Source organism: Heliconius melpomene, chromosome 3 (assembly GCF_056956725.1).
Source record: "Heliconius melpomene rosina isolate 202511_hmr_F chromosome 3, ASM5695672v1, whole genome shotgun sequence".
Taxonomy (NCBI): domain Eukaryota; kingdom Metazoa; phylum Arthropoda; class Insecta; order Lepidoptera; family Nymphalidae; genus Heliconius; species Heliconius melpomene.
The window spans coordinates 10,723,966-10,751,919 of NC_140391.1; the positions used below are offsets into that span (position 1 = coordinate 10,723,966).

Here is a 27,954-nt window from a genome sequence, read left to right on the forward strand (position 1 = left end):
GGAAATATAAATTTAACTAAGACTTCATTTCTTCAAGTGGGGACCGACCTCACAACCAGTCGCGTTTATAGTCACACTTTGTGCCACTGCGTCAGTTGTCAACTGGCCTCAGTCAGTGAAAGCTTACAAAACAAATAAAGTGCGTTAAGTGAAACTTTAATAATTATTTCATAAAAATAATTAGAAACTTGTATTTGTAAAAAATTAAATAACTGTATACGCCGGCAAAATTAAGGTTGTCAATTTTTTTAGATGTATTTCCCGTCGTCCCGTTCCACAGACAGATAAGGGATAGATTGTTATAGATAAAACACTCCTATTTCCATTTTCTGGCAAAATTCCAATTCCAATTTCCAAGAATTAGTAAAAACAAAAATGAGCAATACGTTGAGTAAACAAAAAAGTATGTGAACCGACAACCGCCATGCAGGAAGCTATGTACATCAAAATTGCGCCATCATAATTACTATTTATTTTCATATATTTTTCTATTAAATACTATTATTATTTAAAGCTATTGTTTCACAATGGGAAAGAATTTGAAAATTGTTTATGCGATGTTGTATACCCCACATAGCAAAGTAAGCAGAGGAAACCTAGTGTTAAGACACTCTGTATCAATCTTTCCGTCGAATGTTGGAGTGATTTTTATTCCACTTATGCGTGGGGAACCCTACCCTGATATGAGGGATTCAGCGTGAAGTGGCAAGAGAAAGATAGATACGGCTTTTGTACGTCTCAAAAAACAATATTTATTTACCATTACACTAAAATAAAATGATAGTCCCCGGGGACATCAATTAGCTATATAATGTCACTTAAACACTAATCACTGTCTCTGAGTAAAAAAGCTAAAACTTTTAAAAGAAAAAGCAACAATTTATACAAATTACAAGGTACTTCAAACGATTTATAAATAAATTTCGAAATACCCGCAAATCGATGTAATTAGTATTCACATTTTAAATCTCACAACAAGACACGATTTTTTAATATTTTAACAAAAAACTAGTGTTAAGACACTATTGACTCCGTTCACCAATATTCTTCAAATTTTCAAGACATTGGTTGTGGAGCGGCGGAAATATACCGCGTTGTCTAATCTCCACTTCCACCTTCACTCCGCTGAGTGGGAATCGAGCCCACAACCGTCGCGTTAAGCCAGACGCTGTATAACAAAAAAAAACCTTATAAATAAACAAAAATGTTCCTCCTCATATGTATATATTTATAATTTTCTCCTTCGGCAGTCAGTCACAGGCCACAGCCAGTAGTTTGTGTGTCGTCGTTACAATCGGTCGTGCCACCAATGCCTAGATACAGAACCCGGGTTAAGCTGAAGTGTAAATAATAAAAAAAATACTTAATTAACCCTAAAACACAAATGGGATAAAAGAAAAAAATAATAGTGATTTTTTAAGTGAATTTTTATAGTGTGATATTAGAATTAAGTTATATTAAGGACGTTTGTTTTTTTCGAAATGGAAGAGCAAGCAGGTATGTAATTATTAATTAAAAATTGTTTTGAATTGTCGTAATTAACTAATTAATCATTATTAGTATGTTCTTTTATTCATTGATTATAAATGAGATATAATTTTGTAATTTTTAAAATTTTATTAGTAAATGATATATGAGGTTTGTTTCTTAGTTTTCAATATATACTTGCAATACATTACCATATTAATTATAATTGAAATAAAAATAAAGAAAATATCTTTGTATTTACTTTTTTATACAATGAACTTTTTAATTAAAATCTAATATTACAATCAGTATGATATAAAATATAAATATTTTGCAAGCAGATAAACCAACTGATATTATATTTAGAGAAGCGGAGTAGTTTATACTTACGGCTGACACTTTCGTAGCCAGCTTTCCGCTATCAACAGGTTTTTCTAACTTTCATTTGATCTTGATAGTTCAACGCTATAAGTCAGCAATATTTGTCAGCAGGGTAGGGAGAGGGAACCTGGGAACCTAAAAAAAATCTCAAAAAGTGGTGAACAGTGTCTCAACTAGGTGTCCCTTTGCCTACGTTGCCATTATTTTAAAAGACGTTTTCAAACTAGTAGTCGTATATTAAATAATGAAGACAATAAAATTAATAGGTATGCTTGTAATAATGAAGTCATTGTAAAGATTATTATACTTATAGTTATATAGTTATAGTTAATTATCTGTCCTACAGCACTACAACTCTGAACAAATCCGTTTAAGTCACGCTGTTTGTCATTTTTGGCTCAAAATGTTGATGTTGGCCTTATTTATTTACTTTGTTTTATTTGCTACGTAGGCAAAAGGAATCTATATACATTTCTGTGGCTTACCGAAAGCAGGTAAATGAGAATAATTCATAATCCTAAGAATAACCAAATCCAAATCGAACCTATCGGAAATGAACTCGACCACACAACACACAACACATAACACATAACACATAACACAGCGTACCGCAGCGCTCTGGGCTCCATTCTATCTGGCTACCCCGTAAGGGACAAAACGTGAAGCTGAAAAAATAAATAAAAAAACCGGTCAAGTGCGAGTCGGACTCGCACAAGGGACTCCGTACCATTTCCTAGAAAAACGACGACATAAATCACGGCTGAGGCAAGGGAGTCTCCTTAAATATTTATATTCTACTTTTTTGTAATCGGCAATAGAAATACGTCATCTGTGAAAAAATAATTTGTCCAAATAAGGAATATTAAAAAAATTTAAATATATTCGTTCGGCGATGGGATTGAATCGCCGACCATCGCGTCTTCTGTAACTGGGCCACTGCGTCACCTCGTTATGTATTTGTCAAATGTAATATTATTTGTTTTTTCGACCTTGATCGTTTCTTGTTAGGTGTCCAAGTTTAGTGAACGGTATTTATTTATAGCTGAGTTTATTTGCTCACTAATAAATGCTTTGTTTGAATGGAAATTTATCAGGGATGCCCCCTGCGTCCTTTGCGGAGAAATATTTAGAAAGCTTTTTATTTTCGCATTGTGGGTTCGATCCCCACTCGACTAGATGAAATATTTATTTAAATTTATATTTCCATTTCTTCGCTCTGGTGTCGAGGCAAAGCTTTTTTAAAACTTTACAAATAAATCATTGAACCCTAAATTCTATTTGATCATGACATTCTGCAGTTAAAGATTGTTTTAAAAGAAGCGGCTTGTGAATAGATCGATCGATCGATCTTATAATGAACTAGCATTTATTGTATAGTCCTATGCCATTTCTTTGGTACTATTTATTTCTGTCTATTTTTTTGTTTTGTTTTAAAGGAATAACTGATGAATAACTGATCCCTATGAAATCTTTATAAATGTTTACAGAACAATCTTTTTCATCAAATTATGAATATAATACAAGTACACTAATAATATACGTAACGCACTATAATAATGTGTTATAAAAATAGTAATATAGCAATAAATCATCATTAATATAAGAAGCAAGTTATCGTAAGTGAGTGCGTCGCGCGCACAGCTGCCCGCCGCTGTCGAACTATATGCGTGATTGATTCATTTCTTATTAAACACAAACGACAGCCACCTCTGTTCGGACTACAAGTTCATTTCAATTTGTTTTTACATATATACGTAAATAAATACGTGGCTACATTCTATATTGATTCACACCGCAATTGTCAGACGTCAATTAACAAATCGAAAGATCTAGCTTCAACGACTATCTTTGAAATTTAGTATGCAGGGGGTTTTGAGGGCGATAACGTAGTTTATCCGTGTTTCCAAATTCCAGGCAATAAAAATGGCTACAATGTAAATCTTCAAGGTTGTAACAGCAAGGTGGGAAATCGGGCGGTTCCGAAACCAAAAACCGCCCCGATTCAAGTTCATATGTCTACAGTTCAATATTATTTTTCCCTTTTGACGGCACTGTCTGCTGGAAAAGAAAACGAGCAAATCTATTAAAACTCCACCATAAAGCTATGGTTTAATAGCTTTGACATTTGACCGCACGCGGTGACGTCACGACGCGCCCAGGCCAGCCCGCCAGCCTGATGGGTCTCAGATACTACAATACACTTTGTAATCGATAAAAGAAATGTCACTGTCTTAATGGTGGTGTGTCTTAGTTTGTACGTATGTGGTATACTTTTGTTTGTCTGCCCGAGGCCGTGTGATTGCAAACCCGGTTTGGTGTTCATCTTCCATTTAATTTTTCATATTGGACACTAAAATGTGATAAATAGATCTCATGAATGAGATTAAAACGAATATGGACGAATATAATTATAGATACTATTTTTTTATGTATCGTCTATTTAATAACAATTAAACGCTAATTACAGTTTATACGTAGGGCTAGACGTAGAAAGATATAATTATTAGGGTTAATCAACACAAAATGTTATATTGACATCAAACCCTAATATAGGTTATAAAATTATAATGTGTCCTGTATTTTCTAATTATAATCTACCTACAAAAGAGAGTATAATGATGAGTCACTATCTCATCTGCAAATGACGCCGGAGATGAATTCACGAGTATTGTAAATAAAAAACACTAAAATTCGGAGCAAACTTGGGTCAAGTAACCTATTAGCGATAAGTAACGAAAGTCACCCAGCAGTGCACTCGGGCGTTGGGCGTCTACGCTCAACCAATATTATGACACAACTTGACACAACCTGCAATGACACGGCAAGGGCGAGTCGAGTCAACTACTTGTACGAGTACGTGGTTGGTATAAAATATAGCTAGACGCACATTGAAATATGTCACGTTAGTGTGTCACGTTCATTATGTATGCAGAAATTTCATTTCATAAAAGACGTCTCGTCGATCCAATAACTCTCATGATTTGTAGTCAACGACCTATAAAACTCTAGCGTCTCATAGTAAGTTTTATAGTAATGTCAGTCGTGTCAGTTGTGTCAGGCGTGTCAGTCCAACGGAAGCTACCTCAATTCCCCGAGATACATGATGAACATCAACAGTATAGTATATAGTGCACTATGAACTTTGCTTAATAATATATTTTTTCACATAAATCTTTAAATTGTTCTATATAAGTGTCCGGTAGATATATGATAAAGAGTCATAGAAGATCTAGTTTTTGAAGAAGATTCAGACATTTTGTGCCTGACTTGTAGTTCAATAACTAAAAATATCAAATCTGTACAAATATTAGGCTATGTATGTATTTATTTATTCTAAATAGAAGTAGCACATCTTTATTAGGTTGTTAATGTTTGAACAAATTAATGATGCTAATAACACCATATATCACATATTTGAGGTGCCCTTATTTACGTTTGGCCTTTGGAAATTTTAAGAGGTTGAAATCATGATGTCATACAGTTTACATTTAATTTGAATTGAGGACTAATGCCTTTCCTATTAAAGCTTTACATTTCTGCATATGGGGACTCGAGCTGATTTGTGGGACTGGCGGGATAGGTCAGGGTGGGTTGTTGACCGCAACCGGGACTATGGGCGTCATCGTAAAACCACGGCAGCGTGAACCAGCAAGACAATTTCGTTCTGTGTATTGCTGCCTCAAGAGCAGTTATCATCCGCACCATCTGGCCTACTAGTTTAACTTCTGAACTTTTCCCTGGGTACCTGCAGGGTCTGACTGTAAAAGCGATCTATAGGTTCAATTCCTACTCAGGAGGAATTCATTATATTAGCGTGGTGTTGGGGTACGTAGAGGAAAGAGTGGAAAAAAGAGTGACTTAACACTAGGTTACCTTTGTCTAACCTGTTATATGCGGTGTACGGCGTAAAACAATTATTTTTTATATACTCTTGTGAATACAGATTTCTCCTTCGATCTCCGTCCATTACCACATAGGGTTATTAAGTTACGGGTTAAGCCGAGACTGGCGACACTCCCTCCCCGTAGCGACGTCTGGCTAAAGTACTTTTACGAGAAAACAATTTATTATGGCGGTGGCTTTTATACATATTGATAGTATTACTTTACTTAAACATAAGCTTTTTTAATATTCATTGAAATTATAATTATTATACCATAATCGAGATACAAATTTTGTTATTTTAAGTTATAATAATAATAATATATTAGATATTTTTTCGCTTTTAATATTCATATAACCTTTAAAATAAGATAGCGGCGTTCAATTCTGCCATTCAACACGCGAAGTCTCTAAAACGAGAAGCAGAGTATTTAGCACTAGGTTCCCTCTGCCTACCCTGCTACATTTGGGACACACCGTGAATACGTAATACATTACAAGGTAAACATTCAAGGTTGTGATATCTTAATTACAAGGTAGATATTTGCGGTAGTTTTATCTACAATATATTATAAATATCAGCACTCGAAGCCCCATATTCAATATGGTGATACGAGCTAAGGGCAATTTATTTACTATTTTTACCTTATAATATGCTTGACTGTCGTTTTGTCAGCTTTGCTTTATAAACTGTCTTCCAGGCTGTGGTAGCTTCCTGCAGGGCAGCTCAACGCCGCGCGAAAAAGCGAGGAAAATTAAAATAAATCATTCCCACTAGCGGAAAACGAGCCCGAACCCGCCGTTCACAATCCCACACTATCTCACTGAGCCACTACGGTAACCAAATACCACACGACACATTCATTCATTTATACGAGTACATTACTCGATACTACAATAGTAGCAACAGGTGGTTCCTTTCCCACTCCCACTGACTGATAACAATTGATAACAGCCCGTTACAGAATGGTAACATTGTCTGGAATTAACCGACTTGGCCTCTGGAGTGGACCGATTTGAACTGGTAACCAGCGGATATTGATTAGTTGGCTTGATGAGTGTTGATTGATGATACAAGATTATATGAGATAAAGCATTTTGTGTGCTGTGAGAAGAGCTTTTAATTGGTTGGAATGCTTCCAGGCGGATTCATTTAGCTCTTGGAGGTTATTGTGCGTTTTAATATAAAGTTACGTTTTATTTAGTTTAGTTTAACGCCTTCCCGCATATACGTGCAGAGAGAGTAGACAGGTAGAGAGTGAATGACTCTCCTATCTTCGAATACTGCTTATTTTGTATTTGCGAAAACAAGCGACGTTTCTATGACCCTGAAAGAAAATGAAAATAAATGGCGATGTTAATGCAAAAAAATATGATCATGCAAATATAGTTCCGCTACTTAACACGCTATGCCTCCAGAATTCGTCGGAAACTGGGGACCGATAGTGTCCAAATGGTAACGGAGTGTCTTAACACTGGGTTGCGTCTGCCTACCCACGGGATACAGCATGAAGCTATCTTTGCATTAAAATGGTCAATAATCAATACAATCAAGTTTTTTATATCGTTCTAGGATTTGGAAATTTCTTCTTTACTTGCTTGTTCTGTAGAAGCGTACGCCTCATTTATTCATAGAAATGGCATTCCAATTTTTAATTTTAATAATTATAGATATTCTATCATAGTTGATGATATTTGTTTAAGCGTTTTTTAACTTTTGACCCCACAACCATCTGATCCAGTCAGCAAGATTATCCAATAATTAATTTCTAAACATATGGTTCTAGATAACAACGACACGTAAGGCGGAAAATGTAACGCAAACAAGCAACAGATGGACACGCACAGAGTCCATTAGCTATAGACATAACAATGTATCGATTGTCCGCGTGTTCGCGCTCATGTTTAGATAAATGCAGCTTCACGCGTTTTCTCGCAGGGTTTACAGTCACACGCTATCCTTCTGCGCTGTAACGGTCTTATGTTTCAGTCGTTTAATGAAAAACAGCAATAATAGTCACTGGCTTCTTTTTGGAAACACATACATATATTAACTTCTATGAATGTTATATATATATATAATCTGTTATTTTTACTTGAAAGTGGAAGAAATATAGATAACCAAAAATATTCATATTTATTATATTAGTAGGAAAGGATTAATTTTTCCGTACCACATTATCAGTTATCTCGAAAAATATTAATATTAATATTTATTTATTTATTAAATGAATATTAATTAATATTGAACAAATTTTCAAGGTTACGGTCGCTTGGAGAAAAAAAATCATTGCCATCACAAAGTACAACGAGCATTTATGAAAAGCTTTTCCTGTGTTTTGTATGTATTTCAAATCAAATCAAATCTCGATAATCAATGAACTCGATATGTGTGTGAAGTGGGGAACGGAGTGTGTTAACACTAGGTTCCTTCTGCCTACCCTGCTGTGTGCGGCATACAACTTGAAGCTGAATAAACTCGATATGTAATTATAGCAGGTAGACGCGACCGGATGGTTACAGATTCGATATCCGGTCGATACTTGTCTATAACGGTACGGGCAATAACACTTCTTAAGATCCAGATAGCACTTGTTCTTTGAGTTTCAGAATTGAATTGGGTCATTTCAATTACTTTAAATTACTTTTCAAGATTTTTATAATTTATTTTATTCTCAAGAGGACGAGGAGAACTTGCATTTGTATATATTTATAATCTTAAGATTGCGTTCTAAATATTTTTAATATTATAATATTTTATTATTTATAATATTTTCCGAGAGTTCCGCAAAGGCACGATAATTATGTTCGTAGGAGGGAAATGCGGTGTTTTTATACTGGGTGCCCTCTTCCTGATATGGACATAAGCGGGATTTGAAGCCTCAATCAGATTTTACTCTTTGCTTCCTTTTCTGCTTTTTTTTTAGGTTACAGTAAGTCGTAATATCTCACGCAGATGTTCAGATATTACTCAGGTTTGAGTTGGTCTAATATTATATCGATTTCCTGTAACCCATTGTTTTTGTATATAAACAGTTCTAAATGTGCTCAGAGTGCTTTATCTCACATGAAATAGACTAATTGTTCTCATAAACATCCGTCGCACAGCAAATGGGGTCGAGGTTTGGTTCTAGGCCAGCTATTCCAGCTGACACCTGCTGTAAAGTTTAATGAACTTGACTTTTACTTTGCTTTTACTACTAGAATTTGCGGAAATTATCGAATTTCATCAACATTTGATTATTTAAAAAAAGGTCTGTGCTTTCATTTGTTTTTAAACGTAATATTTTTGAAGCTCTCGCTGTATTATGCATGTAGTAGGATAGGCAGAGGATACCTACTTCTATAGGAACCTATTCGTTACCTGCGTGCTCGGACGGACGCTGTGACGGATGAATAATTTTTTTCTGATAAAAAATAAAATGTAATTCAAACTCAACTATATCTGTATGTATACATTATACTTATTTAATATTAATACTTATGGGTCATAATCAGAAAAGTGGACATTTTCGAATTCGTAACGTAACTGATAAGTAACAACACTGATAATGTTTGTTACGAAACTGATGATATAAGGCATTATACACAACAAAATAAGAATATTATATGAATAAAACTATTGTTGTTTTTATTTAATGAGACACAAATTAAAATTTTAAAGATTCAATCGTTGAATTAACAGATTATAAATGTAAGAAAACATAACAAAGTGACAATATTTACAATATAATAATGCTAGTTCGTAATAAACTTATATTTCTAGAGATCACAAAGTTAATGATAAAATTAAATCCACTTTAAAATATTTCAAAATTTGAGTCGTTATCACTGGAATTAAGTTTAATTCTTTGTAAGTGTTTATTCCGCATATCTTCATATTTAATAGGATTGGTCTGTTTAAGACGTTCTCTATATCTTTATTGTCTTTCAGTATTTGACATAGGAGCCATGACGGTTACTGAAAATTAAAAAATATGTATCAATAGGTATTTAATAATACTTCATGTTTATTGTTTAGATCTTTAAGAACGCTAGTACAGAACGTATTTGTTTTTAAATAAAAGCCTCACCCGCTTGAGCTACATATTTATTAATTCACTATCTCCAGAGAAAAAATTAGTAATTACGAAATCACAACTAATTTCAGGAAGAATAAAAAAATGTTTTTAACTAAATCGGTTAAGCCGTTTCTGAGATAAGCGTGCACAAACACATTAGACAAACAAGCAAACAGGCAAAAAACTTAAAAATCATTATTTTTAGTTACTTTACGTTATCAAAAGTCACCAATTTTTTTTTTCATATGCCAGCAATTTTTTTTTTATATACATATCTTCCGATGGTAACGTAATTATGAACTACGCTTCATATTTTCTCAGTTTCGTTACGTAACGAAATATAACGAAATTGAGAATGAAGTCTGAGAAATTCTAACCTTTTTAAATATTTGCTCATAAGCCACGTGTTGCATGTGCAAGCAATGAAATTCTTTTTTGAGATTTTGTAAAAAGAAGCAAATAACATAAACAAGAAAACGAAATTATAGAATACTTACCAAAATAAAAGCCGTTTATAACCCTGAGATGTAATTTTACGCATTCCCTCTAAAACATTTGAACCCCTCAACTGCTGCGAGAAGACCACTTGTTGTAGCTACGATGGCATTGAATTTTACAATAATGGTGCCACAATAAAAACTAATATTAAATACCATCCAAAATAATTGCGTTCATATTTTAATTGTACGTTACTAGCCCTGAGTAACAAAAAGACAATATTTTGGGACAAATTTACTTAATTCATATGTATTATTTATTAAATAATGTATCAATAAAAGTAGTTCTATTTAATAATATGCATAAAGTAAAGTAATATAAACATATCTGAAATCAAATAAAACCATAAACATTCGTAACAAATCAATTTTTAAAAAGTAAAGTGGTGAATGGGACACGAAAAATTGTATGGAAGCATTTTGAAAGGTTTTTTGCAACTAACAAAAAATACTATTATTAGCCATAATACATTTAAAATATTACAAAAATCTTTAAGTTAATAAGTAAATTTATCTTAAATAGCAAAATATTTAAATTATCTTTAAAATTGTATTTTTAAAACGCATTCAAAGTAGCGGGACAAGAAAAGACACAAAATGTACACTTTTTCTGATTATGACCCTTATATAATATTTAATTAAATTTTCACTCTTTAGATTTGAACCTGTAGCTACATATAAGCTGTAAGTGTTAGAGGAGGAGTTGTATTCAATTCAATGTAAATATAAGGTATTTTGGCACGGCACTAATCTATTCGTGTTGTTGGCAGAGAGCAAGGAGCGGCTGCAACGGGCGCCCTTCGAGACCGCGCTGCATCACGCTGGTGAGACGACCTTTCATCTTTGATCTTTGTATTAATCGACATTCCTATATGTTTACTTGATATTCATACCTTATTATTGTTTAGAAAGCAATACAGTTTTATTTTTATTTAAAAAAAATAATATTCTAATTAATAATTAAAAGATAGATCTCATTTTTGGCATTATATTAAATGAATTCAAAGTATTATTGACAAGTTAAAGGTTGCTTTAATATCTCTCATAAACAATCCTTACTTTTTACCATTTGACAACGCAGCCAAAGCCGTAGGCTTAGCTGGTACATATATTAATGTATAATGTAAATAAATAAATACTGACGCCAAGCGTGGCGCAGGGGCACTAATTTGTAAATGTAAACGCAACTGGTTGTGGGTTCGATCCCCACTCGGGAAAATGAAATATTTATTTGAGTGTATATTTTCATTTGTTCGTTCTGGTGTTGAGTCATTGCAAGTTAAGTGTCATTGAGTTCCGCCATTTAACTTGCAATGTCTCCGGAATCCGGCGGACAAAGAGAAACGGAGTGTTTTAACACTAGCCTTAACCCTCTACCTACCCTACTGCGAGCGGGATACAGCTTGAAGCTAAATAATAACAATAAATACTAATTCGTCAACACGGCGGGCGTGTCCGGCCCTGATGGCGGCCTGAATTAAACGATAGCTAAAGTCACGTAGAAAAACAATAGACTGAATCAAAGTAAAAGCATATTTATATATATATTTATATGAATACTTATCTATACATGTAGGTATGTACGTAAACATGGCACCGTGGGTATAGTTGGGGAGTCCCTTACAGTGAGCGCGATTGGTGAGGTTTCCATTATTTTTTTCTATTTTTGGTTTCCTCGATCTTTCAAAACGAAATAATTTCTAACAGAATTGCGTTCTAACAAGCTGCGCTTGATAACATTTATGTTTAAATTCAATTCTTGTAAAGAAGACGAGCTTTTGTCGGTCTGACTCAAGGCCGCGCCTTCACTTGTTACCGGGGCGGGCAAATGAAAATAATCCATTCCTTAGAGTGGGAATCGAACCCGCAACCGCCTCTTTTGGCTTTAGACGGCATTTGTGTTAACTGTTAAATTATATGATTTTGTGATAAAATGTGTAAATGATATGTATTTTTTAAACTTATTTCTTATTATTTTGGCCGGAAAATGGGGAACGGAGTGTGTTCATGGGGAACGGCGTGTCTTTACACTAAGTTCCCAGGTACCCTCTGCCTACCTTGCTATGTCCGGGATACATCATGAAACTATTTCTTATTATAGAAATAGTCTCTAACTAGTTTTTACATGCAGTTTAACCTGCGTGGTTTAATGGCGATAACTAAGTGTTGTATTTACATTTTGCATATTCGTGATATTATATTCCTTTAAAATTCCTTAATATATAAAAAATAAACAAAAAATTTTTTCAATTCAAGCCAAAAGTTCTTAGATTCGCTCGTTCAACCATACAAAATCTTCAACCTTATAATATTAGGACAGATAATAGTTAAAAATGATATTTTTATCTCATGCTATCTGTACCTTAATTGCTATGAATGCTCTAAAAAATAAATTAAGTAAATTAAATAATAATTAATCTGATTTATTAACCTAATTTTGTTTAAATGTAGGTGTAATGCAAAAAACAACTATGATCTTGAAATTTACCTATTTATTTGATCTAGATAGATAGACCATCGTTGTGTGTGTATATGTGGCATTGTCCGACTGTGAATGCAACGATCTTGGGTTCGATTCTCACTCAGGGAAATAATTATATTTCTTTTATTTCCCCCTTGGGAAAGGAGGCGCGGCGCTGAATTTAACAATACATTGTGTTGTGAAAAGTCACTGGAAAATGAGAAACAGAACGTTATTATACGAGGTTAAAAATCATACCTCTGACAAGTAAATGATATGAATTAGATTAAGACATACAAAAAACTCGCTAAAATATTATTTTGTATTATTTTATACAAAATAATATTTTAGCTTATAATAATGATATATAAAAAAAGGGTACGACCGAATGCCCGTAGAGTATCAGTTTTTAGGATTCCGTATTTAAAGGACGAAACGGGTCCCGTTTTATCCTTCAGTATTACTATTACTAACACTCAGCCGTCCGTCGGTCTGTCTGCCTGTCCATCTATTATTTTATGAACTATAAAAGTTAGGAAGTTAAAATTTTCACATATGGTGTATTTTGTTAGACAAAGTTGACATGAAAAATATAGAAATGAGGGTTTTGTAATTTGTCAAGTTACCTCACCCACAGTATGCGGAAGTAACGTCAACAAAATAACCATTTTACGTTAAAACGTAAAACTCTGAAAGCGAGTGTGCTGGAAAATAACTTTATGTTCAATGTCAAGAATGTAATACTAGTTACATTTACGAGGCGGCCATTAAGGCACTAGGCGCTAGGTCAGACCGACCATCACTTTTGCCAGTTTTAGGACACTATCACTATCGCCAGCTATAAATTAAATTGGACGATATGTCATCGGTAATACGAAGAACGTTATTAGAGGGGACAAGTCTTTAAATTACGTTTTATTTTTAATATTTTAAAGTGTTACTCTACGCTTAGGAAAGAAAAATATATCTGCAGAGATGCTAGCGTATAAGAATTTCGATGTAGCCTGATGAGAACGTATGGGTTAGTGATCAGAGCGCTGGGACGGTTTCCAAGAGATGCGGGTTCAAGTGCCAGTACGCTAAATTTTTTATACGTTTCGTAAATAAGTATTTTACTAGCAATATGGTCTATGTAGGTTTTTTTATATTTACCGCAATAGAGTTAAAATAGTTATTATATTTGTTAATAGAATTTATTATTTGTATATGGAACTAGGTAAAAAAAATCTGCCACAATTTTGTAGTTAAGTAATAAATAATAATCATTTGAAATAATACTTTTTTGTTGTAAAAATTATATATACAAAATGTTAAATTTACTTTGTAATATTTTCCAACTGTAGGTGATCGATAACAATTTTCATTACAATTTCACACAACTTTCATCAAAACATAATTAATCTGTGGAACGCACCTATTGACGTCAAGAAAGATGGCGGTCACCCAAAAATACCCTTTCCCGCCAAAACATGTCAGCGATCAAAGACTTGACGCCATATTTATACACATTTTATTGTTTCTTTTGAGGAACCACTCGGAGAAATGAAATAAAACGCAACTGTTGGGCATAAACGTAGAGACGGATAGTTTATTGTTTTTTAATAAATAATTAGATTTTTCGTGACGTCTGTAAGATTAACACGTTTGTTTTGTCTTGCTTCACGCTGTATCCCTCACATGGCAGGGTGGACAGAGGGAACCTAGTATCATCTTGTTACTAGAGCGAGGAGCTAAAAATTATTATTTTTCCTGAGCCATATTTCGTTTACAGTCAGTTAGGTAAGAGACAAATTCATATCTCTCTTGTTGTTAATTTAACTTAAAATTGTCTTATTTTACTGTAAATATACCTTCGATATTAACAAGTAATGTTTGCCAAATTCCGTATAAATATAAATTCAAATAAATTACTGTAATGACATATTTGTAATTAATAAATTACATAAAATATTAAGAAAGCAAAGATAAATTCATTAATTTTATTATAATAGATAAATTACGTAAATACTCATCTTAGTTTCCCAGCTTCACGCTGTATCCCGCACACAGCAGGGTAGGCAGAGGGAACCTAATGTTAAGACACTCCGTTCCCCACTTTCTGATGAATTCGGGAGGCATTGCTAGTTGAGTGGGAACTCAACGCTGCGCTTGCCTTGACACCAGAGCGAAGAAATGGAAGTATAAACGTAAATAAATATTTCACTTCTTCGAGTGGGGATTGAACCCACAACCGTCGCGTTACAGTCACATCCTTGTGCCGCTGCGCCTTGCGCATAGTCCTTGGCCCTGCCTCGTGACGTCACGGCCCTGCCCTTCGTTAGCTAAAAGCCTAATGGCCGCCCGCCCTCCACTATCTGCTGAGCAATGAGATTAGTGTAACAAGGACACTTGGGTTAGAGGTTGTGGCTCATTTTAGTGTCCAGTAAGTGCGACTATAAACACGACATAGTTGAGTAGCGGATCTCAACGTTGCACTTTACCTCGTAACCAGAGCTTTCAAATGAATATATAATATATTTAATTTCTTGGAATTGAACCCGCAACCTGTCGTGTTTGAAGTCGCGCGTTTGTGCACCAGGACTGGCTTCCAATTGATTCGTATCTGTCACCAAAATTGCATGCGCTTAATGCAGTGTCGCGACAGGCGAGTAATTGGGGCTTTCCGCGGGGAAACCCAGCGCTCGATATTTTAAGCCCCACTCGAGGTATGCTTACTTTGTGCGACAGTTTGTTACGTTGTGCTTTAATTGTTATTGTCCTTTATTCAATTTCAGAGTTTAAATAGGAATTTCTTTGTCTCACGTCTCCATCATTTATTAAAAGAGTTTAGAGAGAGATCTACTGAGATGATACGAAATATTAAGGAATCTAGTCTCAAGAAAATGGCAGAATTCAACACCACGTTTTGTTTTATTATCAGAGAGAGAGAATGAATGTAATTAATTGCCACGAGTGGGTATTGAACCCACAAACATGGAATTACAGTCAGTCGCTGTCCTACTGCGTCACAAAGTGTGCATTTTGTTTCCGGTGATGTGACAGAAACATCACCGGAAACGTACATCTCTTAAAATTGATATATTTTAAAGTGCTATGAACAAATTAAAAAAATAGAGAACATTTTAAAATAGTATGAAAATCTGAACTGATATCAAACTACAAGGAATAACTCGAAAATTGGGCAGAGTGTGGGGCACAGAGAGTTTTAACACTAGATTCTCTCTCTCTACTTTGCTATGAGGGATACAGTGTGAAGCTGACAAACAAAATTTAACTATTTATCTATACAATGATCGAAAGAGGAAAAAGCTTCTTCGCGTTAAAAGTATAATGAATCGTAAACCATACGGTTTTTATTATCAACAACAATGATAGTAACGGTACTGACACTGCGCAGTCGCCCGCTGTTTATCAGTTTTACAAACAAAAATAGATTTTGAAACATTAATAATCATGTAAGAAAAGAATATTTTTATTGTTTATTATTTGAGAAGAGTTCAAATTGTTTTCGTCTTTTGATATTATTATAAAACGAAATTATTTCCCTTATAATTTATGGCGATCGTTACAGTCTTTTGGTGTGCTGCTTTTAAAAATACAGCTATGAACGACTGATTTACAAAAGAAAGGTTCTGTAAAATAATTTGATTTATTTGCCGTTTTTGTGTGAGTTTGTAGAAGGTGGAAAAAAATCATTATCCGCCAAATACATGGCACCTTTTTATGCTACCCAATGACGTAAAAATATATATTTTTAAAATTGCCTTTTTTTTATTTTACCATGAGGATCGAACACCGTGTTAACACACAGATACTTTTCAATCGCAATAAAATTTGAGATAATAAATAAATATAATTTCTCCTATTAGCAGATTATTACAATTAATAAAAATATTTATTCTTATCTATATAATGTTAAATTTCTTAATTCAATCCAGGAATAGTATCCAAGACCTTCGGTTGATTTTAGCACTGCCACTGCACTGTAATTATACATACATTTGTCACTCTTAAAACTCTTACTCTTATTATGAAACAAAGAAACGTATGTCACCTTTAAATATATCTAAATGAGTGCGTTGACCTACCCCACACCCACGCGTGGGCAATTTTCACAGTGAATACAACGATAAGACGATAATAATCGGCGTAGAAATGACATTTTTAAAGAAAATTTAATTTTATACATACTAATATTACAGCCTGGTTTTGTTTAAGTTTGAATATAATTTTTCTACTTAATACTTTCGATCAATAGTATCTCTGTGCGTGCGTTGATCGTGGATTCGATTCCCGCTAGGGGAAATATAAGCATTTTAATATTAATTAATCTAATTTATAACGTAATTAAATTTTGTTAATGTCTTATAAACAAACCTAAAGAATAGATCGTAAAACATATTCAAGGACAGGGTTAAACGTGTGTTTAATAGCTTATTTGTTTACACAAGAGTCGGCGTGTTCTCTTATTTATCTCGTTTATTATCTGGTAAAGAAAAGGAACCTATAAGAACCAAACATGCATTAATATCGTACTTTGTTCAACCAGCCCGCGGTACTGAAAATATTCAATAAATGTGGCCGAATAGATTGGAACCCACAAATATGTTCCTGTGATGGTTCTTGGTAGAACAAGATAAAACGTAGCACCGACTTCCGCCACTCAACAAGCAATGTCTCCAATCCAAGAGAACAGCGGAGGACGAGTGATGGGTTCTCTGTCTACTCTGTTGCATGCCGAATTAAGCATGCAGTTGTAATTTATAATTTCTTCCTAATTTACTACTTAACTAATTAGTAATTACTTACATTTTATTACATAAAATATTAAAAACATCGTCGTTAATATCCCATTAAAATTTATTCACATTCACCTTCTTGATTTAAGCCATTGAGGCGCAGCGGTACAGCGCCTGATTGTAAATGTGACGGTTGTGGAGTCGACTCCTACTTAGGGGAATAAATTGTGTTCATTTTCTCCCTCTTGTGTACAAATCCCGGCGTTAAGTTCCATCAATTAGCACACAATATCTCGAATATTGGGCGGTGTGTGGGAAACAGTGCCTTGTTACGGGTTATTAGGGTATGGAACCTAGATTAGAACAGAGAGCTGCCTATTCAGCTATACGCAGGATGACCCATGGAGCAATAGGTATTTATTTAAGCCATCAAAATTTATAGCTAAACCCAAAGGTTTTTATCGATCATTTAGACGATTTCACATAAAACGGCATTTTCCTGTGCGTCATGGAACTAGCGGTTAATGTTACCTAGAGAGGGTTATTAAAGTGTTAATGGATATTCTATTGGAACTGATGATTATTTATTTTATATGAAGTACGGAAATAAACTGTGATATATGGTTTGATCGAATACGAGGTCTTGAATGGTAAAGGGAGGCCGGGTTCGAGTCCCGGAACTTTTAATTTTTTATCTGAACTTATGAACCGTTGCATTTTCTATATAGTCTATTCCTCCCCGACTTCGTTCACAAACATAAGATAAATTAGCGAATTTTCCCAAAATATTTACATGAATTAGGTCAACCAAAACAAGTATTACATACGTTGTCATCGTAAATCTGTATATATATAATTATGTCCAAGTAGCCTTGTCCGTCCGTGCGTTGTTCTTGCTAGGCCGCCTCTGACGACGAATGTGCGATTTGGCTGAGATTCAAAAAGAGCACGTCGTTTGAGCGAAATTGAGGTACGGTATAAATTATTTGTCGTTAATATTGTGAAATTATGAGGTCACACTGTCTGTTTGTAAGTGGGATAGTGGTAGGTTTGATCACTTGCGAAATAAAATTATTGTTTCATTTTGCTTTTCTTTTCTTTCACTTTCACTCATTTCCCACAAATAGCAGGGTTGACAGTCAGAATATAATGTTATGGTACTCCGTTCTCCACTCTCCGCCCAATTTTGGAGACATTACGTGGTAAGTGGTGGCACGGGCTTTGTCTACCCGAATGAGACATATAAAATAATTAAACTAAAATCATTGAGGACATCGTGGCGCAGGGGCATAAGTATGTGACTGAAAGCGCGACATGTTCTGTGGTCTCGATTCCTACTCTAGGAAATAAAATATAAAGAGGCAAAGGTCTGAATTGAGTTCCCCCAACACGCACTGCCTCTAGAATTCGGTGGAAAGTTGAGAACTTAGGTGTCTTAATGGGAACGAAATGCCTTAGCACTAGGTTCTCAGGTTCCCTCTGCCTACCGTGCTAAATCTGGGATACAACGTAAACCAAAAAAAATCTATTTATGAAACTTTTTATTACACCAATTACATTCAAAAACAATAGGTATCAAAGATCAGTTTGTAAACACACTGACAGCTGACGCAGAGCACGCGCAGTAAAAATAGAACAAGTTACAAAAATAACGGCACGTGCTCTTGGAGATTATTGTTTGATTATACGATTGTTCTTTCATCTTTTGTAGCTTCACGCTCTATCCCGTATACAGCAGGGTAGGCGAAAAAATAAAGGAAAACTAGTGTTGAGATTCTCCATCCTTCACATTCCGTCCAATTTCGTTGTTACTACAGACTTACAGAGAGGATATAAAAAAAATATTATTCAGATGTGAATCGAATGCACAAACGATTTTATTTGTAACTCGTTTGGAAGGAATGTCTTATTTTAATTTTATCGCTCTGGTAACAAGAAAAGCGCTGTGCGTTGCGCCGCTCAACACGTAATGTCTTGAAGTTTGGGTGGTGCGTGGGGAACAGAGTATCTTAACACTAGGTTTCCTTTATATACACTACTAACTAAGAAAAAAACGCGAGGCCCATTTTTTATTTGTACACATAAATACTATGTAGAAGTAAAGTAAAAATGAAGGCTAGTTCAAAATATAAACCTATCTCTCACAGCCATAGGTCAACCGATAGCCAAAGGCTAAATCAATGTTAGTTAGCGACCGTGAGGCGCCGAATTAATTGGATCAACCGAATCGCGTTACCGTGACCCCCTAAACCTGGTTTTACTTAACACCTGGATTATGTTACTAATACTGTGTACTTGTAGTTTCGTTTCTTTTCTATATCTAGAAATATTGTCTAAAGTCAATTATCGTGTCCTCGCTCTGGCAACAAAACAAAAGGTGGTGTTGAATTCCGCCTCTTAATTTATAAATCTCTAGAAAATTGGGTGAGTGCGTGGCAAACGGAGTGTCTTAACACAAAATTCTGTTTGTTTACCATGTCATATGCGGGATGCGGCGTAAAATATATATTTAGGTACTTGTCTATCGATGTGACGTCATTTTTTATAAATATGAGTATGTTATGTAAATTTAATTTTCGCGTTAACCAGGGGTTGGGGGTGACCTCCGTGCAAGTGAGCTGTAAGCTGTTCGGACAAACTGGGCACTCGTCTGGAAATTATTCTAATTAACGTACACGTACTTATTCAACTGTTAACTTCTTGATATGTGTTACTAAGAAATTGTTTCTTATATTATATTAAAAATTGTTTTAATATTATTTAATAAGTAAATTAAATTTAAACACTATAAGGGAAACTAGTGACGATTTTCATGAAAATCCAAAAAATACATATGAGGTGTTGGTGTCGCAGCGGCACAGTCTGATTGTTAACGCGACGGTTTCGAGTTTGATTCCCACTCATGGAAAATATTATTTCTGCTTTCGTTTCAGCGCTCTCGTAACTAAAGTGTGACGTTGAAATCCGCCACTCATTGTCTGCGTGGGGAACGGAGTATTATGTATTGACAGTATTTACGTTCCATCTCCTCCTCTGCTACATGCAACATGGCTCACAAAGTGCAAAAAGTTCCCCATTAAGATACGTTCGTTTCGGACTTTCCATCGAATTGCTGAAATATTTCGTGTAAAGGACGGAATTTAAAGTCGCGCGTTGCTTCATTACCAGAGGGAAAAATTAAAATAATAAATATTTAATTTCCCCGAGTGGGGATCGAACCGTCGCGTTTACAGTCACACGCTTAGACCTGCGCCACGACTTATGTATCAACAACAGTGCATCGACAGACGGACGTCGCGTCGTGCTCTCTTTATTCATTGTGTATATTTGTTTATAGAGTATTATTGAGCATTAAGATCACTTGAGCTAACGAACCAATAGACCTGTTGCTCTCTCAATCTATATTGATTTCTTTTACCAATAAAACTTAAAGGTTTATTCTAAAAATAATGTTATTTTTATAAAATTATATAAAAAAGTAGTACCTATTCATTTCCCTGAATGGGAATCTAGATATCTTCAACCGTCGCGTAGTCACCTCATACTTTTTGTCCAGGTTACGGATGTTTCCAATGGCTTCTCCTGATGTCGTGTGGCGCGGTGTACGCGGTGTGCGCGCTCAGCACCACGACCCTCAGCTTCGTGTTGCCCGCCGCCGAGTGCGACTTCAATTTGTCATCTAGCGATAAGGGGAGGCTCACCGCTACTCCACTTATAGGTAAGGTTTCCCGCATATAGCAGGGTAGGTGGGGTAAAGGTTTAAATAAAGGTTTTCGTTATGTTTCAAATGATTGACTGTCTGGCTGTTTGTCTGACGTGATGTTTGTGGGTTCTATTACTATTCAAGGGAATTTGAATTGTTTTATTCTTAGCTCTGGTACAAAGGTAAAGCGCATCCAAGTCCCGCAATTGAACTTACTTATGTACTTTGGTTTAAAAAAATAGGTTGCAAGTAAGGACGGAGTGTCTTAACACTAGGTTCCCTCAGCCTATTCTGTTATATGTGAGATATATCATATAACGTGTAGCTAAAAAAATCACGATTTCAAATTCATAGAAAACATTTCCTTCATTTTTATGCTTATTTTTATTGCCATGTTTGAATGCAATATTTGTGGTGAGTTAATATTCGTCAGAAGTACACACTACCCTGGTGATTGCTACCTTGCATATTTATTAGGTAACATAACTATAAATATGCATATTGTTGTAGTTTACAGTTTTGTGTTTTGGTATTGTACAGGCAACTATGAACTGTTACGCAACTTATGTGGAAAAACAAACAATAAAGTATATTTATCTATCCCGCTATATGCGGGATAGAAAGTGATACAGACAGTAAACACTTCTTACACTCATCTATCTATATTTCAGGCATGTGCGTGGGTTCCTACTTTTGGGGCAACCTAGCGGACGCGCGCGGGCGCAGGAAGGCCATCATCGGCGCGCTGCTGCTGGACGCCCTCGCCGCCTTCCTGTCCAGTCTGGTGCAGTCGTTCCCTGCTTTCCTGGCTTGCAGGTTAGTGGACCTGGGAAAATTTATATTATAGATATTATTATTTACATTAATAAAATTAAAGTCAGCGCAGTGTCCTTCAAATAAAAAAAAAATCTGTGTTACATAGTCCAATTTTCACGAAAAACGTTGACACGCACGTCAGAATGCAAATAAACTTCAAAAAATATTTTTATAATTTCAGATTCTTCTCTGGTTTCGGAATTATTGGGGCGACCGGTCTCGTCTTTCCATATTTCGGAGATTTTCTCTCGTTAAGGCATCGTGACGTGATGCTGTGCAGGCTCGAAGTGTTTTGGACATTCGGAACCATATTGTTACCAGGTAATATTTCAATGGAATAACATTTTTAACAAAAAATAACGACTTCTAATAGTAAACCAAAAAGTAAAAATAAAAATAATTTAACAAAAAAATATTTTTACCAAAAAACAAAAATAAAATAAATGTACTTAACATACAGCAAAACGTACTTTGATTTTGTTAAAAATAAATAATTAAAGAAATATTTTATAATTTTGAAGTCGGTGCCAAGTAAAACACACTTAGCTATTTGATATTGTAGTAAGGTAGTTGTAGCATTAATGTGACTCTCTCTCAAATGATAATTCTAAGCAATTACCTTTGCGTAGCGGAAATTTGTAAAGAATCTCTCTGCACAGATGCTAACTCCTTATTACTTTCAGGTATCGCCTGGCTGATCATCCAGGATCCTAGATTCAATCTAACAGCAGTGGGCGCAGACTTCCAGTACACATCGTGGCGTGTGTTCGTGGCGGCGTGCGGGGTCCCAAGCCTGCTGGTGGTGCTGCTGTTGCTGCCCTTCCCGGAGAGCCCGCGCTATTTGCTGTACGCCAACAAGGCGGACCAGGCGCTGTCTGTGCTGCAGAGGATATTCGTTGTTAATACAAGGCTGGAGGAGAAAGATTTTCCAGTGAGCATTTTTAGTTACAAGTTTATTATTGTTAATTTTTATTTATGTAATTATATTTATAAAGTACCAGGCGAATGAGTCGTCGGCGTGAGCGTCACCTGATGGTAAGTGATCACCGCCGCCCACGACCCCGAGCAATACTAGAGAATCTACAGGTGCTTTGCTGGCCGCCAAAGTGGAGGTGGCAAAGATAGGTAATTTATGTTGTACGTAAATTGAAATTTGAGCTTGTCTTTTTCCATAAAAAAACACTTCACGCTTTTCCCGTATATGCTGAGAGAATCTAGTTTCAAGATGCTTCGTTCTCCACTTTTGGCCTGTTTTTGACATACACGTATTGTGTGTTAAATGGCGGAACCCGACACTGTAATACAACAAATTAACTTAATAATTGATTAGATTCATTAGATAAGTTAGCTAGCGTCCTTTGACAAATTTCCAAGAGTATTTTTTCTTTTCTCTTAAATTATATCACTCGCTTTATAACGTAAACAATGAGGAAATTCAAATAGTCACTTTATATTATTAGAACATAGCAGACAACATTTAGTTATTTAGAACATAGCAGAGTAGACAAAGAAAATTTAATGTCAAGGCACTCTCTTACCTTCTTTTACGATAAGATACATTGTTCTCCTTTTGGGGGATGAACTCTCAATTCCAAAAATAGTGTTTACAGTCAGACTTTGTTCTTGCTTTATAATATCAAATATTGTAAATAAATCAGGTAGAATCAATGATAAGCGCGTACTCAGACGAGGAAGAAGTAGTGACAGCAGATACAAACGGCAACGAGACCAAAACCCCTTTGACGTGGCGGCAGCGCTGGAACTCCTTCTGGCAGCGCAAGAAGATGCTGGTCACGCCGCCATACATCGGGCTACTTGTTTTGTGCTGTTTTGTTGATTTTGGATTGATGTTCAGGTTGGTTCCTTATCCATTTTTTGTTTTTTTCTCTATTTCAAAGTCTAGTTTAGACAATTGTAATATCTATTACAATTATCTAAACAATAAATCAAATAAATAACAATGAAAAGTGCATTTAAATCATTTCTGAGATTAGCATGCACAAAAGAACTGACAAACATACAAAATAAATAACTGTTTTGGGCTCCACATTCAATGAACATACAGCGATAATTTTTATTAATTTTTAAAAAAATATTGTTCCATTATTAGTATGGATTAACATTTTTAAAATATGTCTGTAAAGTAATCTAGGTTTATCTCTCCTCCTTCCAGCTACTACACATTAATGATGTGGTTCCCGGACCTGTTCGAGCGCTTCAGTCAGTTCTCGTCGCTGTTCCCGGGAGTGTCGGCGGGCGTGTGCGAGGTGTCTGCCAATGTTACTAGGAGTGAATTTTCTGTAAGTACTTTATGTTTGCTTTGCTTATTTTAGAAATAAGAGATACATTATATTAGTCGTTGAACTGTCATTGAATTGCCATTTAACTATATCGTCTCATGCTTTATATTTCCAATGGACCTAGTCGTTAGTCATTTTTAAAGTCATAGTAAAATATATTTTTTCGTGTTACCGTCAAAGTCGGCTCAGAGGCACGCGTTAAATGCTACGGATTGTGGGTTCGATTACCACACGGGGGAGTAAAATATTTGATATTTTAATTTCCTCAATCTGGTAACGATTCAAAGCACGGCGTTATGTTCCGCCAATCAATATGCAATGCCTAGTTTGCTGTGCGTGGTATGCTTTTTTTTTTAAATAAATTACTTATTCTTTTAACCTATAAGTGAGGAGATGGAATCTTATAACTACTTCAAGAAACTTATCTAATACATTTACATTACATCGTCCAGGGCAAAGAGTGCCAACAAGGCATCGACGACAAGGTGTACATCCACACGCTGGTGGTGGCGCTGAGCTGCGTGCCCACCGCGCTGTGGGTGGGGCTCACCATCAATATGGTGGGCAAGAAGCTAATGCTTGGTGAGTGACAGCTATTTCTATTTGAAGTTTGTAAGTTGTACTTTCTGATTCATTTTGTACCTAACTTAAAAAATAGAATTTTTAAAACACGAAAGGAATTTTGAAAACATACAAGGAATTTCTGTAAATTTTCATCCAAAATTCATACCATTATATAGCATTTTTGAGTTTAAACAATATCACCTATGTACATAGTCACATTTTAAAAACAATATATGTAATTGTGTTTTCTAAAATACCTCCTACTAGATCTAGTATCTACATCTGTACCTATCTATACATATAAATAAAATTGAATTGTCTGTTTGTGATTTATAAAATCCTTGCTATCCTAATTGTACACAATACTAAATAAATTAACAAACAACTTAAAAATAATGTCTGCCTGCTTTTCTGTTTGTCCGGGCTATTTACCGGAACAGCGTATGGGTGAAAAGGCGATGATCGTGAATTCGATTTCCACTCGGGAAAATGAATAATAAAATATTTATATTTATAATGTATTTGTAATTTAAATTTTTAGTGATGTTTATCGTTATCGCCTGTAAAAGATTATATTACATATTTTATGTTTTTGTTCCAGTGATAATGTTAATAAGTTCGGGTCTCGCCGCGCTGGGATTGAACCTCGTACGTTCGTCGTTGGAGAACTTACTCCTGTCCTGCGTGTTCGAGGCGATAGTGAGTTGTACCGAGGCGGTACTGTTCTGTGTTATATGCGAAATATTCCCTACTAAAGTTGCGTAAGTATTTTTATAAGACGACTTTTTAGTATTGTTACTCTTAATTTTACGAACTAGAGATCGAGAGTTTGATTTCAAATTGGGACTAGCATAAATATTTGTTTTTCTGTATAGCAGAGAAAGTAGAGAGAGGAGGTCAGGTAAGTCATTTCCTCGAGTGAGAATTGAATCCAGAACCGCTGTGATAAGAGGTTTCCCTTGTGCGTTTCTCCTCTATGGTTTTTTAAATCTCATTTTCAGACTATGCTGCTGCTGTTCTGTATTTTTAAAGTGAAACTTTAGGAAAGGAAAGATTAAATATTTTCATATTGTTGTGTTGGTGAAAAGACAAATTTTTGTTTGAAGTTCCGTCGCTCAATACGCGATGTCCCGTGGCGGTGTATGGGAAGTTTACTGTCTTAACACTAGCTTCTCTTCATCTACCTCGCTATGTACGAGAAGCAGCGTTAAACTAAAACACGACATTAACCGGCGTTAAACTCCTCAGCGCGACGGCGATGGCGGTGACGGTGATGTGCGGGCGCGTGGGCGCCATCGTGGGCAACGTGGCCTTCGGCGCGCTCGTCGACCAGCACTGCGTCGTGCCCATATACATGTTCGGCGCGCTGCTCATCAGTGAGTTGCCTATTGTATCTATTAGATTATATGTATGCGAATTTTAGATATAGGTTTAAAACCTGGCCTTTGAGTGAAATTTTCCTTCACATTTATTATATATGCGTACACTTGTTATATATAATCCCTGCAATTTGTTGAAAAAAATAAAACACTTGTAATGCATCTTGTTTGAACAAAACAGAAATTTCCTTACGTTTAGTATTAATTTTTACAAGCAATCTAATAAACAGGATAACAAATCAAGAATACTATAATAAAAACATGATTGTTTTCCAGCGAGTGGTCTGCTGTGCGTCATCCTCCCGAAGAGCACGCGGCCGGAGCGCCCGCAGTGACCAGTTGTTATGTTGTCAGTGTAATAAATAAACTAGCCTATCTATATAAGCACCGTTTACTATCTTTTATTTTATACTAGCGACCCTTCTTATTGTTATATTATAGCTAAATTTAATTAAATATTTACATAACTTGCAGCTTATATACTATTGTCATATATGACTTATATTACCGAAAAACTTTAAACTTAAAAAAAAAATAGCTCCACGCTGTACCCCGCACACAACAGAGTAGGCAGAGGGAACCTAATGTTAAGACACTCCGTTCCCCACTTTCTGTCGAATTCTGAAGGCATTGTGTGTTGAATGGAGGAACTCAACGCCGGGCTTTGCCTCGACTCCAGAGCGAAGTAATGAAAATACAAATTTCAATAAATATTTCATCGCCTCGAGTGTGATATATTTTTTTTACAAATAAATAAATACTTTGATGCTTTGTTTGAAGTTCTCTCATTTTCCCACGACCACAGACGACAGAGGCTACGGAGGGTCATCGTCATTGCCTCATTAAGCGGCTTAATGGCGTTAAGGAGAGACGCGTTACACGCTACATTACGATTTGCTGAATGTGTTGAATGAGTCTGTAAATTTTTGCGAAAAACTACCCTTACAGTGTGGCACTAGATTTTTCTTCAAAATGAGCCAAAGGTCCATTTTCCCTCGTATTTACCCAGCTGGATTAATTATAAGTAAGCATTATGCTCCTATCCTACCTAACATCTCAACAGCAGTCTTGCTTCTTCTCCCTAAAACTTTTCTTACTTAATTAAATACTTGACAACCAACGCCTCGCCAACTCGATGTTCAATGTTTGTTAATATGTGTGTCTAGCATATATGCTATAGTATCCCAATTATTTCTTATTAAATATTATTATTATTTATTGACTATTATGACTATTTTATTTTATAATTTAAAGTAAAAATTATTTCCCCACCGCCGCCCCGCGCCGCCGTTGACTCGATCATCATTCGGTCGCCGTTGTGTCGACGGACGCGTTATTATACGTGTGCTATCTTCGGCAATTAAGTTATGTTCATCTTGAAAAATGTTTTATACGACAATTCGACTATTTAATATTAATACTATTGAATAAGGCCAGTTATTATCTCAGGTCAGTCGTGGTACAGGGGCATAAGAGTGTGACTGTATATGCGACGGGTAGTGGGTTCTATCCCCACTCGAGGATATGACATATTTTATATTTTCATGTACTTGTGATCTGTATAGTACGCCTATTCTTATATATTAGCTAAAATAATATAATTAGCTAAGCTATGAATCAAAACAGGCGTATGTTTGATATTTTAAATGTCTGTAATATCTGTCGAATACAAACAAACATTACAAACATTTGCAAAATCATATT

At 35.3% G+C, this 27,954-nt stretch overlaps 1 protein-coding gene across 1 annotated transcript; it reads left to right on the forward strand.

The window, feature by feature from the left end:
* The first annotated feature begins 1,332 nt into the window (after nucleotides 1-1,332).
* On the forward strand, nucleotides 1,333-26,642 carry LOC146540192 (synaptic vesicle glycoprotein 2B-like). The gene is made up of 12 exons (XM_085207745.1): nucleotides 1,333-1,497; nucleotides 11,059-11,112; nucleotides 21,045-21,206; nucleotides 21,863-22,007; nucleotides 22,189-22,328; nucleotides 22,691-22,938; nucleotides 23,666-23,862; nucleotides 24,181-24,307; nucleotides 24,760-24,889; nucleotides 25,473-25,632; nucleotides 26,120-26,247; nucleotides 26,527-26,642. Exons 1-12 carry the CDS (start codon nucleotides 1,482-1,484, stop codon nucleotides 26,583-26,585), a joined length of 1,566 nt encoding a protein of 521 aa, XP_085063871.1. The 5' UTR covers nucleotides 1,333-1,481; the 3' UTR covers nucleotides 26,586-26,642.
* Nucleotides 26,643-27,954: the final 1,312 nt, after the last annotated feature.

Coding starts and splice junctions, on each gene's coding strand:
- LOC146540192 (XM_085207745.1), top strand. Junction 22,939..23,665: donor TGGAGGAGAAAGATTTTCCA/GTGAGCATTTTT, acceptor TAAATAAATCAG/GTAGAATCAATGATAAGCGC. Junction 24,308..24,759: donor TTACTAGGAGTGAATTTTCT/GTAAGTACTTTA, acceptor TACATCGTCCAG/GGCAAAGAGTGCCAACAAGG.